This window comes from Homalodisca vitripennis, chromosome 6 (genome assembly GCF_021130785.1).
Source record: "Homalodisca vitripennis isolate AUS2020 chromosome 6, UT_GWSS_2.1, whole genome shotgun sequence".
In the NCBI taxonomy this organism is placed as follows: domain Eukaryota; kingdom Metazoa; phylum Arthropoda; class Insecta; order Hemiptera; family Cicadellidae; genus Homalodisca; species Homalodisca vitripennis.
Window position 1 is genome coordinate 84,256,569 of NC_060212.1, and position 17,713 is coordinate 84,274,281.

At 33.8% G+C, this 17,713-nt stretch overlaps 1 protein-coding gene across 2 annotated transcripts in view; it reads left to right on the forward strand.

Moving 5' to 3' along the window:
- LOC124364478 (protein FAN-like) overlaps positions 1 to 17,263 on the forward strand; it is a 79,043-nt gene extending 61,780 nt beyond the window's left edge. Inside the window, exons 12-18 of one of the 2 annotated variants that reach the window (XM_046820003.1) lie at positions 4,554 to 4,730; positions 8,236 to 8,482; positions 10,251 to 10,487; positions 11,773 to 11,861; positions 12,934 to 13,078; positions 14,307 to 14,416; positions 15,756 to 17,263. In XM_046820003.1, the coding sequence (XP_046675959.1) occupies positions 4,554 to 4,730; positions 8,236 to 8,482; positions 10,251 to 10,487; positions 11,773 to 11,861; positions 12,934 to 13,078; positions 14,307 to 14,416; positions 15,756 to 15,865 (1,115 nt within the window). In that variant the 3' untranslated portion in view covers positions 15,866 to 17,263. The other variant, XM_046820002.1, reaches the window with a different exon arrangement.
- Positions 17,264 to 17,713: the final 450 nt, after the last annotated feature.

A 17,713-nucleotide genomic window follows, 5' to 3' on the forward strand; every position in this document is an offset into this window, starting at 1 on the left:
GATGCCTACCCTTTAGCATAAGGAGAGATAAACATTTTTAATTGTATTAATCCTGAGACCCTACTTCAGTTAAAGAAACTAATCATCCTTTCCCAATCTTTTACAAGAGCTTGACTGTAGGAGAAAGCTAATCTGCAGCCTGGTTCTGGCCCTACCATGAGGGTCTCTGTTCCTATTTTGGCGAGGATGTCTGCATTTTCATTACCATGAATGCCCTCATGGCCCAGCACCCTACTTAGTGTAACTCTGTTCTTCTTTGCCAGTTCTACCAGAGCATTCTTGCGTTTTCAATTTGCTGTCAAGTCAAACCAAACACTGACTAGGGCTTCCTTTTCCTTGACCACTGTCTTAATATCCATAGCATCGAAGATAATGGAAGCTTTTGAGGCTGGTGAATTCATGGCTCGTGCTCTCTCTGACTTGAGCTGAGCATTCAATTGTGTGCTGCATAAGATACTACTTAGCAAGCTAAATTCCTATGGGATCGAAGGAACAGTTCACAAAACCATTTCCAGTTATCTCGAAAATAGACAACAGAGGGTATCTCTTAGTGGGGCTATTTCAGGAAGTCGAGAATTCATGCATGGAGTGCCACAAGGTTCCATCCTGGGACCTTTGCTCTTCTTAATTCTGGTGAATGATAGTAAAATAGTTGAAGCCAAATAAAAACGACTTAGCATTAAAATGTGAAATGGTTATAGCAAGTGCATGAGTTACAACTTCTGGGGAGCAACAACTTTTATTCATGTATGACTTAACCAAATTGTTCTCTTTTTGTTTTTTTTTTTTTTAATTACATACAATTTGAAAATGTTTTAAAACATTTTATTTTCAATGAAATTAATGTTACATAAATGAAGAACATGTTACTCCCTAAAACCATTAAATGAATGTAACACATGAAAAAATATATTTACATTTTTGTTTTCTTCATCAATAAAAGGGGAGTCTCTCGTCTCAGCTCTCTGTTTGAAGACAATGTGTACTTGGCTCTTTTGAGTGTAGCCCCACTCTCTTCTGATCAAGAGAGCCAAGGTGAACCTGCTATTGCTGCTGGCTCAGGGTCTGAGGTCGGGGAGGACATTCCTGGTGATCACAAACCTCGTGAAAATCCGAGTGTTTCCCGGGCCTCGGAAAACTAGTCAGTAGGGGGGGCAGCAAGTGTCTTAGAGTTGCTCACCTGAACATGAGATCATTGAATACGGGCTTTGAACAAATCTGTTCGTTGGTGAGTGACTTTGAATTTGATGCTTTTGGTGTTTCGGAAACCTGGCTTCACCCATCTACCTCATCTGACAGCTATACCATACCAGGATATGTCATGATCCGAAATGATCGTCAAGATAATCTTGAAAACGTGGGGAAACAAGGAGGAGGAGTCGCCCTCTATCTAAAGGAAGGAATCGCTCACGAACCACGTCATCTGTCAAGAAATGTTGATCCTGGTATTGAGTATGTTTGTGTTGTTCTAAAGGTGAAGGGTGTTAAGCTGGGATTGTGTGTAGTTTACAGGCCATCCTACATTAGGTACTCTCAGTTTGGGGAGCTTTTCCATTCCTTGTTTGTTGACCTTGCAGTCGAAGTAAATCACGTCATGTACTTTGGACATACAAACATTGACTTGCAAGCTAGCAACTCTCATGAGGCAAACTATTTGCGTCGGCTCTTGAGGGAAAATAATGTTGTTCAGATCATCAAGGACCCAACCAGGGTTACAGAAAACACTACTTCCTTGGGGTGTTCGAAATTGGTTGAAATCTTATCTTCAAGAACAACTGCAGGTAACAAAATTTGGAAATGAGTTTTCCAGTCCCCTTTTCAGACTGCGAGGTGTGCCTCAAGGTAGTTGCTTGGTTCCAGTATTGTTTAACTTGTACACGTCTGATCTGCCGAGGTGTGTAAAACACTGCACAGCTCGCCTTTACGCAGACGACTGCCAGTTGCATTTGTCCTATGATAATGAAGCAGCAAACACAGCTATCCTACAAATAAATTCTGATCTGCTGAATATCTCTGACTGGTCTCAGAAAAATGGCCTAAGGTTAAACATAGGCAAATGTAACGTGCTTCACACAGGTCCAAAAGCTCTGATGCAGACCCTCAGTGAACGTGGTGTGAGTGTTGAGCTCGGTGGCGAGAGATTGACAGTGAAAAATAGTGTTAAAACTCTCTGCGTTGTGCTTGACAGCAATCTCACCTTCTCTGAGCTCGTAACATTTAGTGTTCAGCGGGCTGTAGGTCGTTTGAAAGGGCTGCACAGATACCGAACACTACTGCCAAAGTGTGCCAAGATGCAGATCATGAAGTCAATGGTCTTATCTGTATTTAACTACTGCTATCCTGCATACGGAAATAGTATTACAAAGGAGGATGCTGGCAGAATTCAAAGGCTGCAAAATTCTGCCATAAGATTTATCTTCAGTCTCAGTAAATTTGATCACGTGTTCCCTTCTCGAAAAGATGCTAATATTATCACAATGCAGGACGTGTGCAGAATGATGACCTGCTGCATGGTCCACAAGGCACTAACAACCGGGGAGCCCCAGTATCTCAGCGAGAGACTCCTTCATCGGGAGGATGTGTCTGAGCGGAGCACACGGCAACGTAGATTGCTCCACTTCACTAAAGTACGCCTTGAGGTTGGGCGAAAAGGTTTTGACTATTTCGGTCCAACCATGTTCAACGGTCTCCCTGTTAACCTCAAACAAATTAGATCTGTTCCTAATTTCAAACTTAAACTTAAGGAACATTTTAGCCATAGGATTGTCTGTATAAATCTTTATGTTATGTTGTGATATTCAAGTATTAAATAATTGTGTATTTGTATATTTATGTATTTATTGACCTGAGTTGATTTGAAAAACAATTTGTAAAATTGAAATACGCTTGTGTAATAAAGGCATTTTTATTTATTTATTTATCACGGATAGTAGAGTTTTATATAACATATTGTGAATTACACAACTCTTGTTTTGTACTTTGAAACTCCTTTTGTAATGTATATAAAACATGTATTCTTACAAATATCTTTTGTACTGTATATATAACATGTATTTTTACAAATATCTTTTGTAATGTATATATAACTTGCATTCTTACAAATATGCATTCTGTAAGGTTTCATTTGATACCAAAATTAATATTATTTAGTTTGTTACACAAGTAGTTACGATTGAAAAGTACTACTTATATATCTGCAAGTGCTCATACTTGCTTATAGCATTGCTTCCCATTACTTGGCGATATTTGGAAATATGCTTGCTCATATTGGCATTTGGCCATACACGTGTGAAGCATTACTTCCCATTTATCAACAGGTTGGCCATATTCTGAACTACTTTCAATCAATCAATCAATTCTTTATTGTCATTAAACAACATACAACATTGTAATAGACATTGTCAAATAGGAACATAAAATTTACTCTATGCTAAAAATATAAATATAAAGGCCTACAACATAAAACATATAAAATATTAGACTAGAATGGTAGGCTATGTATTGTTAAAACTTAAGGTCACTCATGTCAGCAGTTTCCCAGTCCTCAACACAATAAAAGGCTTTAATTTTTAACCAATTTTGTAAAACGTTTTTAAAATTATGTACAGTAACATTTTGCATGTTCATATATCGGCACTTGGCCGTACCCGCATGTAGCGTCACTGCCCATACGAGTATATCAACAGTTATGGAGAGTGTCATGCAGTATTAAATATTACATATGCAATCATTACACTGTTCATCCGTACACCATGCGTAAAAATTAATAAATATGATTCTGACACTAAACTGATTTTTTGTCCCCATTCGTCTAAACATGGAGGCAGCAGTCCAAAATAAACTTCCTTTTTTGTATGTTTGAGTAGGAAGGAATAGGGACTCCTGAAGATAACAGTTTAGCAAAAGAAAAATGGATCAAAATCTAAACTTTCAATTAAACAAACAAAAGTTTTCATTAAAATATATTAAAGTAGCAGATCAACCACTAAATCACCTTATGCAAATTTGGCTTTCAATATTTAAAAAATAATTAACATAAAACCTAAATAAGTTCTAATACTAATAAAACACGCCTATTCTTCACCAATTGTTATTATGATCTTGAGATAAAAAACCAAATGAAGGCATATGCCATTTAACACTCCCAACCGTTGCCATTCGGTTTTTTTGTTTCAGGTTGTTACATCTAAAGAAGTGGATAGATGTCAATCTTCTAAACGATATGTTCTATTTTTTTAAGAAATAATTATAGAAAATATCCGTAATTCAGTTATTCTTTCAAAACCTTTCTGTTATTATCTTCAATAATAAATTTGAAACAAAGAACTATAATAGTCCAATCTAGACAATAGTCATTTATTGTTTCTTTATACAGATTGAAAAGTAGGTAATGAAAGGAATTGGTTATAAGACAGTATTTTTCTACATTTCATCTAAAATGAATCTTCCCCTCTGTCACATCAAAATGTAAACAAATGTTAAATTTATCGAAATAGACCTATCTCTTAAAACCAGAACCATACAACAACCGATCAAACAGTGTGTGTTACCAGTGTTCTGTAACGTCTGCTATGAGGGCGTCATTGACTTGGATTCCATATCGGACTGGAGCAGGCGTCATGCGATGGAAGTTCAGATCATGGAGTTCGGACAGATCCCCAAGCAGATCTTCCAGCAGCCCCACCCCAGTAAGACAAAATTCCAGGTGGACCGTCCCATCACGGTTGCTGGTGAGTTATTGATAAGTGCTTATGCGACACAAAATATTAGGTGATATTTCTAATAGTGTATCACAAGTAAAAGAATTAAAATTCATGTGGCAAAATTCTGTTTTTAAATTTTAGTTCCCGATATTGAATTACCTATCAATAATGAATCAGTAATCATTATTAAACTTTGTTTTAATTACTTTGCATTTATAAACAATTTTGTTTCAGCTCAAAAAAGGTGGGTTTAGATTTTTGTGATAACAGTAAATTAAATATGAAGTGTGTATATATATATATATATATATATATATATATATATATATACAGGGTGGCGCAGAGAAACAGGATATTTTGAAATAATCATAATAAACCAATGAATTGTACAAATAACTTTTTAATGCTTAAAATGTGTTAGGCAAGAGTGGAAATTACATGAGAAATGTTTTAAATAACAATAAATTTAAAGTCACTTTCTAAAAATAACATCAGGTAAGTGCTATCCATCGCGCCTAACACATTCATTCAATCGATTTCGAAAACTTATCATTGTGCGACGCAATGTGTTCTCTGGGATGTTGGCAACGTGTTCTTCAATCTGAGTCTTGAGCTCAAGAAGATTTCTTGGCATAGTCTCGTACACAACGCTCTTTAGATGTCCCCATAGAAAGAAGTCGCATGCTGAGAGGTCTGGAGATCGTAGAGGCCAAGTGACGTTAGCGTTCCTTGAAACTATGCGCTACCCAAACAAACGCCTTAGTGCTGCCATTGACAGATTGGCAGTGTGTGTGAGGTGGTTCCATCTTGATGAAACCAGGTTTGCTGAATGTCAATATCTGGAGAAGCATGAAGCCGTGGAGCAAAAAAATGTGATGGTTACAGTGGAACCATTACAATCCTCAAAGAAGTAAGGTCTAATTATCTCTCGACAAGACACTGCACACCATACAGTAACTTTAAGGCTGTGTAACGGACGTTGATGAAGTTCACCGGGATTTCTGCGAGCCCAGTAACGCATGTTCTGCTTATTGACATGCCCATTTAAATGAAAGTGGGCCTCATCAGACATCCAAAGATTTTCAAGGAAATTTGCGTCCTCATTGGCTGTGGTTAGTAGCTGTTCACAAAGTAAGCGTAATTCACCGTCATTTGGTTTTAGAGCTTGAACAATCTGAAGCTTGTAAGGTTTGAAACTGCAGGCCGTGCAATATTCTTTGCACGCTCCGACGCTCAAGTCGCAATGATGAGGCGATTTTTCGTTCAGAACGACGCAGACTTCTTTCCACTGTGACTCGAACTGCATCAACATTTTCTGGGGTTCGAACACTCACTATACGCCCAGGAGGTTTTTTCTTTAAGGCCGAACCAGTCTCTTCAAAATTCCGAGCCCATGATGATATGGCATGTGAAGAAGGAACTCAACCGCAGGCAGGAATATCATGATGGCGTCGGAAAACTCGTTGTGCAGCTGTTACACTGTCGCCATTTTTGTAATACGCTCTCATGGCAACGGCACGCTCCATACCACTCCACTGCTCCATCTCAACTAAATGACCGTTACTACTTGGCATCATGACTTCCGTCCCCCACTCCTACGAGACTTACAGAAGTACCAACAACAACTTCAAAATTTCCCGTTTCTCTGCGCCACCCGGTATGTATATATATATATATATATATATATATATATATATATATATACACACTTCATATTAACTTTGTTTATAACTATATATATATATACAATTATAAATCATTTATAAAAAGTATAATGGTATATACATACATAGATATATGCAGGGTGTCACAAACTTCTGTGGCTGGTATTACTTGTAATGTCAAACAAAAAATGTCATATAAACATAGGCCGAGAAATGACTTATTTAGCTGATAGCCGCCATTTTGTATTTTTATCTCTAAAACTAGTTATACAAAAGAAACCAAATTTAGTAAATAGATTCAAATAGACAAGATGAACATTAAAAAAATAATACAATTATTTTCCTTTATGTTAACAAAATGGCATATTTTAAAAATTGTCATCATATAACAAAAAAACTAGTAAAGGACTTTTTGACCAATATTAGTTCTCAATTTTAAAATAGCCATAAACCAAACATAAACTGGATCTTTTGGCTCACTAGACTCAAGAGTAAGGTAGATTCCCATTGTAGTTCTTTAGATATTTCTGGGTACTGAACTAACTGATCCTGGATATCTCCAGTGTACAACCTCTGACAATTCACAACCACTATTCATTGGTTATTATAATCACAACTAGACTCTACATACCTCCAGTATTTAGGTCTGCACACACATTTATTAATCTGATCTATTTTTGATCTCTATCTCTAGGAAAATGGGGCAGAAATATCAGTATCTGGTTCTACCAGACCTGTTTGAGCCATTGTCATCCAGCAGTCCATGATAATTTTTAGCCTTTGGAAATTCCCAGAATTTGGGAGGTCTCTGGAATCTGGAGATTGTGGGAACTTCCAAAGGTGGATAAAATAAGAGTTTTATAAAAAAAAAGAGAGAATACACAAGAGTGACTGATGTAATCTTAGTCTTCAGTATGATTTTCTTAGCTCATATAATTACATCAAATATGCAGCTGGGAATTTACTACTTGAATTTAAAACGTCAAAAATTGAATCCAAAAATTAAATTTATGTGATTTGTTTTCCAGTTTCCACAAAATTTCCAATGCTCCTTACCATTCTAGATCCTTCTCTCCTTACAAATAAATGATATTTCCTCACTACAAAATCTTAAAATACTATTTTCTGTAATTACTTTGGCACAATATGATGAAAAGCATTTGTTTTTTCAAGGATATTAACAATTGTCTTTTCTGTATTCAAGAATTATAATGGTAAGGAACTAGCTTGAACCAACGATTCAGTGGTACTCATGTTGTGATGATCAATGGAAACAATCCTATATAACACAGGATTAGATAATATTGATATCGCACATGTGTCTAACTCACTAACTCTGTTCCCCTTCTGTCTCAGCTAATTGACTGTCGAATTCATCAATTTCTAAATTCATTTTTTTCATCACAGACATATTAATTTCAATTCATTTTTGACACAAATCATATTTTTCTTTACAATTTCCTTTCCTTAAAATATTTAGGAAACCAATTCCAGTATGTGAATGATGAATTTGGCTCCATTTTCACCTTCTTAGTGCAGCTGACACCGACAACTTGACTCCTGGAATCTGGAGTCCGTGCCCATCTGAATGATCCAACAAAACTGAAACAGTACTACTTGTACTACCTTGGCAATACTACTTAATACTTGCCATGATAGTCAAGTCTGAATATCAGATTTCAGACGCTGCACTAAATTGAGCTAAATTCAATATTCGCAGTGAATCAACATTTCTCATCGCAGAAGTGTTATTATTTTAATAGTGTTAGAAACTCTGGGATGAATGTTCTTAAATGGAAGGATAAGAAAGTGTTTGTAAATGTTTATTGGGCCTCAGCCTGAGCTGACAATGTGGCTATCCTGTCCAGCTCCAGTGACAGCATGGCAGATGTCACCTGTTGAGACCATCACGTCACACCGGGCCGCCGTCACAGCAGTCATGCTCTCTGCAGACTGCAGCCAGGCTGTGTCTGTTGCTAGGGACGGGTTACTCAAGATTCACTCAGTCACCACTGGTAGGCAAGAGCGCAGTGCCACTCTCTCCAGCACTCCGTTATCCTGTCTCGTGGCCTTCCTGCCAGAAACTGTCATCGTAGGCTCCTGGGACAGCAACATGTGAGTATAGCCCCTCTATAGTTTAACTTTCCAGCTTAGTCTACTTGGTATTAAAGTTTGATTCGTAATTTTTTTATTTTTTTAGCTAGACATACCTAACTCTAAATGTCAGACATGTACATAAAAGTTATCTCAGCTATTTGGCAAAATAAAATTTTGCTATTTCAGCTAAAAAAATGGCTCTGAAAAGACATACTTTTTTATTTTTAGCTCTTTTTTATTTTATCTTTTTTATCTTATTTTTTTATCTTTTTATTTTTAGATACACTTCCATTTCGACCAAAATCTAAAAATTTACTCTTCCACAAAATACCGTGCAGACTTGTAGAGTAGTAAGTTATTCAAAAACAACAACAAACAACAATATTCATTCAAACGACAATGAATCAAATTTTTCATTCAACATTTCATTCTGTATTTGTGATTACACAAAAGATAATCACAAAGCATGTCAGAGGTTTTTATACCAACCCTTTCCCCTAACCAGCTAACCATAACCAACACCTTTGATTGGCGTCCGACTATCCAATCACAAGGCCAGAGAGAGCAAAAATAAACTTCAAAATACCCCTATTGTAATCCCTTTATCAAAGTAGACTACCAGAAACACCTGCTGTCTTACTGTACTATTCCTACATCAGCACACCCTTTCTTGAGAAATTACATAATTTATTTTACCTATTTTTATCTCTAAAACTAGTTATACAAAAGAAACCAAATTTAGTAAATAGATTCAAATAGACAAGATGAACATTAAAAAAATAATACAATTATTTTCCTTTATGTTAACAAAATGGCATATTTTAAAAATTGTCATCATATAACAAAAAAACTAGTAAAGGACTTTTTGACCAATATTAGTTCTCAATTTTAAAATAGCCATAAACCAAACATAAACTGGATCTTTTGGCTCACTAGACTCAAGAGTAAGGTAGATTCCCATTGTAGTTCTTTAGATATTTCTGGGTACTGAACTAACTGATCCTGGATATCTCCAGTGTACAACCTCTGACAATTCACAACCACTATTCATTGGTTATTATAATCACAACTAGACTCTACATACCTCCAGTATTTAGGTCTGCACACACATTTATTAATCTGATCTATTTTTGATCTCTATCTCTAGGAAAATGGGGCAGAAATATCAGTATCTGGTTCTACCAGACCTGTTTGAGCCATTGTCATCCAGCAGTCCATGATAATTTTTAGCCTTTGGAAATTCCCAGAATTTGGGAGGTCTCTGGAATCTGGAGATTGTGGGAACTTCCAAAGGTGGATAAACTAAGAGTTTTATAAAAAAAAAGAGAGAATACACAAGAGTGACTGATGTAATCTTAGTCTTCAGTATGATTTTCTTAGCTCATATAATTACATCAAATATGCAGCTGGGAATTTACTACTTGAATTTAAAACGTCAAAAATTGAATCCAAAAATTAAATTTATGTGATTTGTTTTCCAGTTTCCACAAAATTTCCAATGCTCCTTACCATTCTAGATCCTTCTCTCCTTACAAATAAATGATATTTCCTCACTACAAAATCTTAAAATACTATTTTCTGTAATTACTTTGGCACAATATGATGAAAAGCATTTGTTTTTTCAAGGATATTAACAATTGTCTTTTCTGTATTCAAGAATTATAATGGTAAGGAACTAGCTTGAACCAACGATTCAGTGGTACTCAAGAGTGTGTATTTCTTTGTTGTGTTATCCAGTCAAATGTTTTTCCTTGTATGAGATTAATGACTAGATTTTACTTTACAGTATAATGTATGACGTGGCGTGTGGTCGTGTGGTAGACTGCATGTTGGGACATGAGGACGCGGTGACATGTCTGTGCTGGGCGGACGAGCGCCAGCTGGTGGTCAGTGGTTCCTGGGACTGCTGTGTGAGATTATGGACCACCCATTCATGCCCACCCACCGCTCCCATCCGCCCCGCCACTGACTTGGTGACCCAACTGGAGCATGATAGTAGGGTCACCTGCCTAGACATTAACAGGTATGTACTGTATGTCATTTACAGTACATTATTAATAGTGAAATTTAAATAAATTCAAAAGATAACAAAGGAAATCATTTTCTGTTTCAAAAACTTCGTTATGTGTTCATAGGTCCTGCAAAGAGATGCTTATGTTAGGTTCCAAAATAAAATCACAAACATTAGATACAAAATTATGGATATAACCTAGAATACCATTTTCTGTAACCAGATTATTGCAATTTTCTCAAAACTTAGAGAACTTATATGCCCTTCTTCTGGCAGTGTTCTCGTTTGGTAATATTCCAATACATAAATAGTTTTGACTCTTACCTCCTTTACAAAAACAACCCCAATTTCACAGGGTCAGCCTAGCTGGTGCAGGACACAGGGCAAACTTTTACTGTGGAGTCCCTTAATTGAGCATCCATCCTGCACCCCTTTCTCCCAACCAATATAATTAGGACTACATATAACTTAAACGCGGTAAAAAACATGAATAACAGGAGAAAACCATGTTATAATATTAATAATACTCAATTATTAAATAAAATTAGAATATAAATTTAATTTAATTTTTTAAAGTTTAATACTCTTTTGTACTTGTATAGAGTAACTATAATACAAGACACGATTATTATTTTTATGCTCGTAAAAAAAAACACGCAAAAAAATCCAAAAAAGGTACCTGCATGTAAAGGTTTGTTATACCTTTTTCACAGTATTTAATTAATAAATCCACCCTGACCATCTACTGGAAAAGTATTTCCTCTTAACTTGTTTTATTATTTGCTTCTGTTTATAAAATCAGTTCTTGTTCGAATTTCAGTATTTAAATTTTTATTTTGTATACAGTTTGTTGGCTTCACCAAACTTTTTTTATTTACACAGTTTTTTGTGCATCATACCGTTAAAAATATACATATAAAATTATTAAAATAGTATGTGCATTCATAAAATATGCAATTGTATTAGTTTTATGATAATACGAAGGGAATCACAGTGCATACAATACGTTAAAAATTAAAATTCATGAGAGGCAAGTGACCTGCTTACCTTAGGTTGTTTGTTTCTCAAGTACCAACAACACAAGTGTTGGTTTCTTGAAGGACAAAAAAACTCTCCCAATCAAGTGGTTTTTAAAATTTGTTTTAAAAGCTTTTAAATTAGTGTCATTTGTTAAAGAATGTGGAAGGGAAGTAAAAAAGCTTAGCTTTAAAAAATAAATCTGAATTTTCAAACAAAGAAAGACGGAATTGGCCAAATTCACACAATTACCCATTTAAAATATAGATCTATGTTTCAGGCGAAATACTCAACTTGTTTCTGGCACTGAAGATGGAGATGTTGTAGTTTGGTCCTTAGTGACCTACACTGTTATCCAGAAACTACAAGGTATGAAATCAAGTTCACATTTATACTTATTTTCAATAGCTCCCATGATCAGTTATATTTAAGTTGAACATATAGCTTTCAACAATACTGTTTTAATTAATTAATAATCAATTAATTAATGTTATCCTCAGATTTCATTTACTATTCATCAGAACTCGAAGTTTATTGTCACTAAGCACATTTTTAAAATGGTGCAATAGACATAGTCAACACTAGCTATACATGTTTTAAAACATGAAAATAACTTAAAATAAGACCATTACAATGTTAATTAATTGACAATCAAGTTTTAATGTAAAAGTTCCTTAAATCCTAGATAACTATACCGTAATATGTACATCAATAATGACTTAAAATAAGTTATAGCCTGCAATGTTAAAATAAGCAACACTTAAAACAAACAGAAAATTTTAAAACACAAATAAATACAACAATGTAGTAAAATTTAGAGCACAACATTAAAACTGTTAATATCTTCAATTAATATCACAAGTAATATATGCGTTAACTGAATAAAAAGCACTTGATTTAAATCAGTTATTTATAGCGAATTTAAATTTAGCTACAGTTTATTAAACAATGTAATGTTCTTACAAAGATAGCTTTTTGTAATCTTACTGATGGCAAGTGTATGAATCTATTGTTCCTTATACAATGATTATAAATCCATCCTTGTGTACTTTTATCTTCAGGCTTCCGAAATCCTATTTAATATACAAGTGAGCATTATTGCACTATTAAATGTAATATTCCTTGGTACAGTAAGCTCTGGATGTCATTTAATAGTGAAACTGTGTAAAATGTTCTCAAATGTTGTAGTGAATAATCATTTTGCTTCTTAACCTGTTGCATATGCTATGAAATATGACAATCACAGAGACAATAATTTTATTATTAGATTAAAAACATCTGAGCTCAAGATTTAAAAAAAAACTCTTTGATTTGCATATATTTCATAATGTGTACTCATTTTCCAGCTGTTTGTAGTAGGTTAACAGACAGAAATGTAGACAGAGGCTATTGCTATTACATGTATGATATAGCAATACCATTGTTCATTTGTTTATTTTAGGCCACGAGGGCACAGTAAATGATGTCAAGTTGAGTCCAGATGCCAAACAGCTTGTGTCCTGTGGAGATGACAGAACATTCCGGCTCTTTGACTTCAACTGTGGAGGAATGCAGACTTTCTGCAAGGAGCTGGACCAGTCTCTCAAGTAAGGTGTCAGCAGCATAACATTACTTGTGTGAAAATGTATTGTCACTATATCAATAAAATTATAAATGTTATGGAAAATATGCACATATTAGTATATGTGTAAAACGTGTGTTTAGTAGCCCTTCAAAATATGTCACTGTTTTTAGTACATTGCTTGAAAAACTGATAAAGATAAAAAAAAAAAATACAAAAATAATATTGGAGTCTTAGACAAATTCAGAGTTTACCTTCCTTTACAGTAATGTCTCAATTATTATGCAAATTTAAAGTCAGGAAAGTTATAAAAAAATGGTATAGTAATATATTCTTTTTATTTATATTTTTTAATCGGAATAGATACGTTTTGAATTTTTATATTTAATAATTCATATTTTTTAAATTTGTTTAACATGAAAAATATTTTTATTTACTTTAAAAAAAAATCAACAACAACAAAAAAATCTGTGTTTTTTTTATATCCTGGCTTACACCAACTGACTATTTACACTCATAGTATGGGGCCAGTCTGTCACGGCAATTTCATCTGCATAGATTTTTTTTATTGAACCGTTATCCTACTGAGAATCAATTAAATATTGATATTAACACGTTCAAAAATGATCTACTATCACATACAAACAAATTTAACTGCTTAAAAATACACTTTACAAACTAACTGTCTTATGTTTGTTGACACACCGCATTTCTAGTTGGTGGTGTGCCTTACAATATTTCGAGATGTTATCTATTGTGTGAATAATAAGTATTACTTTGTAGCAGTAAGTGTGAGACAATGGAATTGCTTTACATTAAAAAGAAACATGTTGTTTTAGACATGATCTCAGATCATGGTGTAAGCAATGATAATAATTTTGAAGACTTCATGAAGGATAGATTTTACAACAGTTACAATCCAGAAACAATGGTGGATATGAAAGTAATATAGTTCTATGCTGAAGTGGGAGCTTAACTTTTTGTATTTTTTTTAAGCCAACGCCTCCAGTTCTTTTACCACACCAATATTGTAGTCCGTTTAGTCAATGTGCAAGGCACCCCAGTACATATAGATATGAACACTGTCATAGTACTCTAGTCGTTATCAAAAGTCTCAATACACCTTTACTCATTAAATAGCACTTTAATACTAACAAGGGTTCCCTTGGATATTTCTTTATATAATTGTATTTAATTAATCTGTTCACAACAACACTGTGTACTATGGAAAATGGTATTATGATCTTGCGAAGGTGCCTGGTGTGGAACGGGACAGAGTTGCTGCTCGGCGGTTGTCAGGGATCTGTTTACATCTGGGACATGGTACGGGTCACTCAGAGGAAACATGTACAGGCACACCAAGGTCAGTCCCAGAATCACAATTGCTACCTACTGGATCACGTTACTTCTGTTATTGCATAAAATTTTCCTGTTGTGTTGGACCTTTAACAAACAGTTTGGTTCCTTTTTTCAGTAGAAGTCTTGGTGATAATTGTTTGCTTATTCCAACTGTCTTTAGAAGAATTCTTTTCCCAATTGTTTATATTGCATTGCAACATATTTTGAAAGAGGAAAGAGCCAATTTTCATTGTATAAGAACACAAAACCTTTCTAGAAATGAATAGAGCCATTTCCTTTAAGAAAGGAACTAGTCATCAGCTTTGCTGATGGATTGAAAAAGAAGAACTGTAAACAGGTTAAGTATTCCAATTGATACCAAGTTAATCCAGCTAGATATGGTAAATGTTAGGCTAGAAAAAACTAAGAAAAGTCATTTATGTATGGAAATTAACTTTTCAACAACTTGCCTGATAACGCATGGACAGTTAGTATTGTTAAGTTTAAAACTTCTATTAGTAGTTGGTTGAAGAACAGTCTTTTATTCAATTGATGAGTATTTGCCCTGTGACACTAGTGAAATACAATTTTAGTCTACTGTTTTTATATTTCTTTTTTCTTGTAAAATTTATTTATTATTTCTCATCGGACAAAGCCTTTTAATGAGCATTTGTCCTGTGTCAATTTTGAGGCCACTGTTACAAATTTGTTGAGTTGTTATTTGTTCTCTATTATTACTTATATATTTTATTTCTTGTTATGTTGTGAACTTATTTATTGGAGTTGTAAATTAGTTTTTAATTATTTATTTATTTTATTATAGGCTTATTGAACAATTTTGTATACAACAAATTAAGGAATTTGTTATTGGCTAGTTATATGAATATTATGAATTTTCTGACGATGTCAATTGCATTTATAAATGTTTAAAGACAAATAAAGAATTTTGAATCTTGAATCATGATAAATTTATTCACAGAACATATTTTTCATTAACTCACAGGTAATTAATAGCAAATATAAAAATATTAATTTACAATTAATTGTACAAAACATTTCACTCAAGAAACATTACGTGAGATTTTAAGTAGTTGACACTTTACTAGTATTCCTGCTAATTTCACTTATTAATAGGAGCTTTTACTGTTTGTTACAGGAGCAGTGTTATGTATGGCTCTAGCAGAAGATAGCTCTGTGCTGGTATCTGGTGGGGAGGACAGCAAACTGCTTATTAATAGGAGCTTTTACTGTTTGTTACAGGAGCAGTGTTATGTATGGCTCTAGCAGAAGATAGCTCTGTGCTGGTATCTGGTGGGGAGGACAGCAAACTGCTTATTAATAGGAGCTTTTACTGTTTGTTACAGGAGCAGTGTTATGTATGGCTCTAGCAGAAGATAGCTCTGTGCTGGTATCTGGTGGGGAGGACAGCAAACTGCTTATTTGGAAGCCGAATGTAACTCCCTCATCATCTTAGCACTTTGTTGTTGTTTTAGTGATATTTTTATACAGTTGTGTTTAGGGTAAGCTATTTTACTGTAAAGATGACGATTTACTCAATTGCATCTAGATAATATGTTCATTGAGATTGAAAATTGACTTTTGTTCCTCTAAAACAATTATCTTTCTGAATATAAAATAAAATACTGTTTTTTTAATAGACAAAGAATGAAGGTTTTCAAGGAACACTACTCTTGTAATAAAAGTAAAATTTTTGAGAGCATTTGCTATTAACAATGTTTGTTTGTTACCAAAAACAAAAATGACATTTCTACATGCATGAATAATGGTAGTAATATTTTAATTCTTTCAATACTGTGTTGACTTTAATGAAAATATAATATTATAAAAATATAGACTTTAAGGACCAATTGATCCAGTACTGAGATTGTGTGCATGCCTAATAGCATCTTGATAGGCAAATCATTGTGAGCTGGGGTCTTAGTTAAAGATTTAAACGATTTTACCCTAAAAACGCCATTTTCAGTCAAGGGTTGTCAAGTATTACTGTATCAATTTTTTTCAATGTATGTCCTTCAGCTATGCATTATCAACATGCGCAATTTCTTTTGAAAAAAAAAATTATGTCAAACTAAAATTGGGCAGCCATATTTTCTTTAGTCGTGAACTGGGACTGTTCTAATTCACCTATTGGCATTTAGTTTCTGGATCATTAAAAGATCCGGTTCATCACATGTTTATGACACTTTACAATGTTTCAGTGTCATTATTCATTTTTGCATTAATTTATTTGTCACAGTGTGGATTATAACTAATGTCTTCAAGGACAACATTTGAATCCTGCAAAACCCTGTGTACTCAATAATCACATTAACATTCATTTGTTTCAAAACAAAACATATTTCTATTGTGACGTTTACAAGTTTAAATGAAAATTTTACATTGACACACTGTACTTTCAATTGCAAACATGTTTTTGCATAAGGTGGATTATGCAAAATAAGCCAACAGTTTCTGATTTGTCATTTTTCTGATTCAACACATCACACATATTCTACCCATAAATTTTTTAACTAACATCTTTGGTAACATCACAGAGTAAACAGAACATCTAAAAATATGGATTACGTAATATAATTTAATGGAAAATGTCAAATCACGTAAAACTACAGGATCAGCTTTTTTTGGGGTTCTGCATGTTCTGTAAGACTGTGGAATTCACTCTCAAAGTTTTAACATACGTTTGATAATATTATGTTCACGGTGAAACTAAGTAAACATGTATTCAGATACTTTTTTAATTTTTTATATTTTACCGACACAGTTTATTATTAAAATAATAATGTAGTTTTAGTTTATAATAGCTCCTTTATGTTAGTGTTTAATTAGTTTTATTTATAACTTGGCATTAAAGTACACCTGACAGTATTTTATTTTAACACTTTGAGTGCTGGCCCTAAATGACATGTAACTCTGTAGAATGCTGGGCGTTTTTGGTGGTTTTCAAAAATTTATTTAAAAAAAAGTATTTAAGGTATGAGAAAAATACTTACATACCTTAATTCAGCTTACTTTCGTCTTTGTTTTAAAGTGAGATTTTTTGTGGTTTTTTTAAAAACTACACATAAAAAATGTTTTTTAAAAACATATATTTTTGGAAAAAAAAAATTTTTTTTGAGACAGTTTTTTTTATCTAACTTACTAAACTAAGCATACATACAATTATTTACAATGACCCATTTACAAATATAAACTGTCCTTTGAATAATACAAATCATGTTTTTATGTTTTGTAGTTTTTTGACAAAAAACTATGCCGTCATATTGATGCGTCGGCATCACTTTTGCTGTCAGCACTGTTTTCA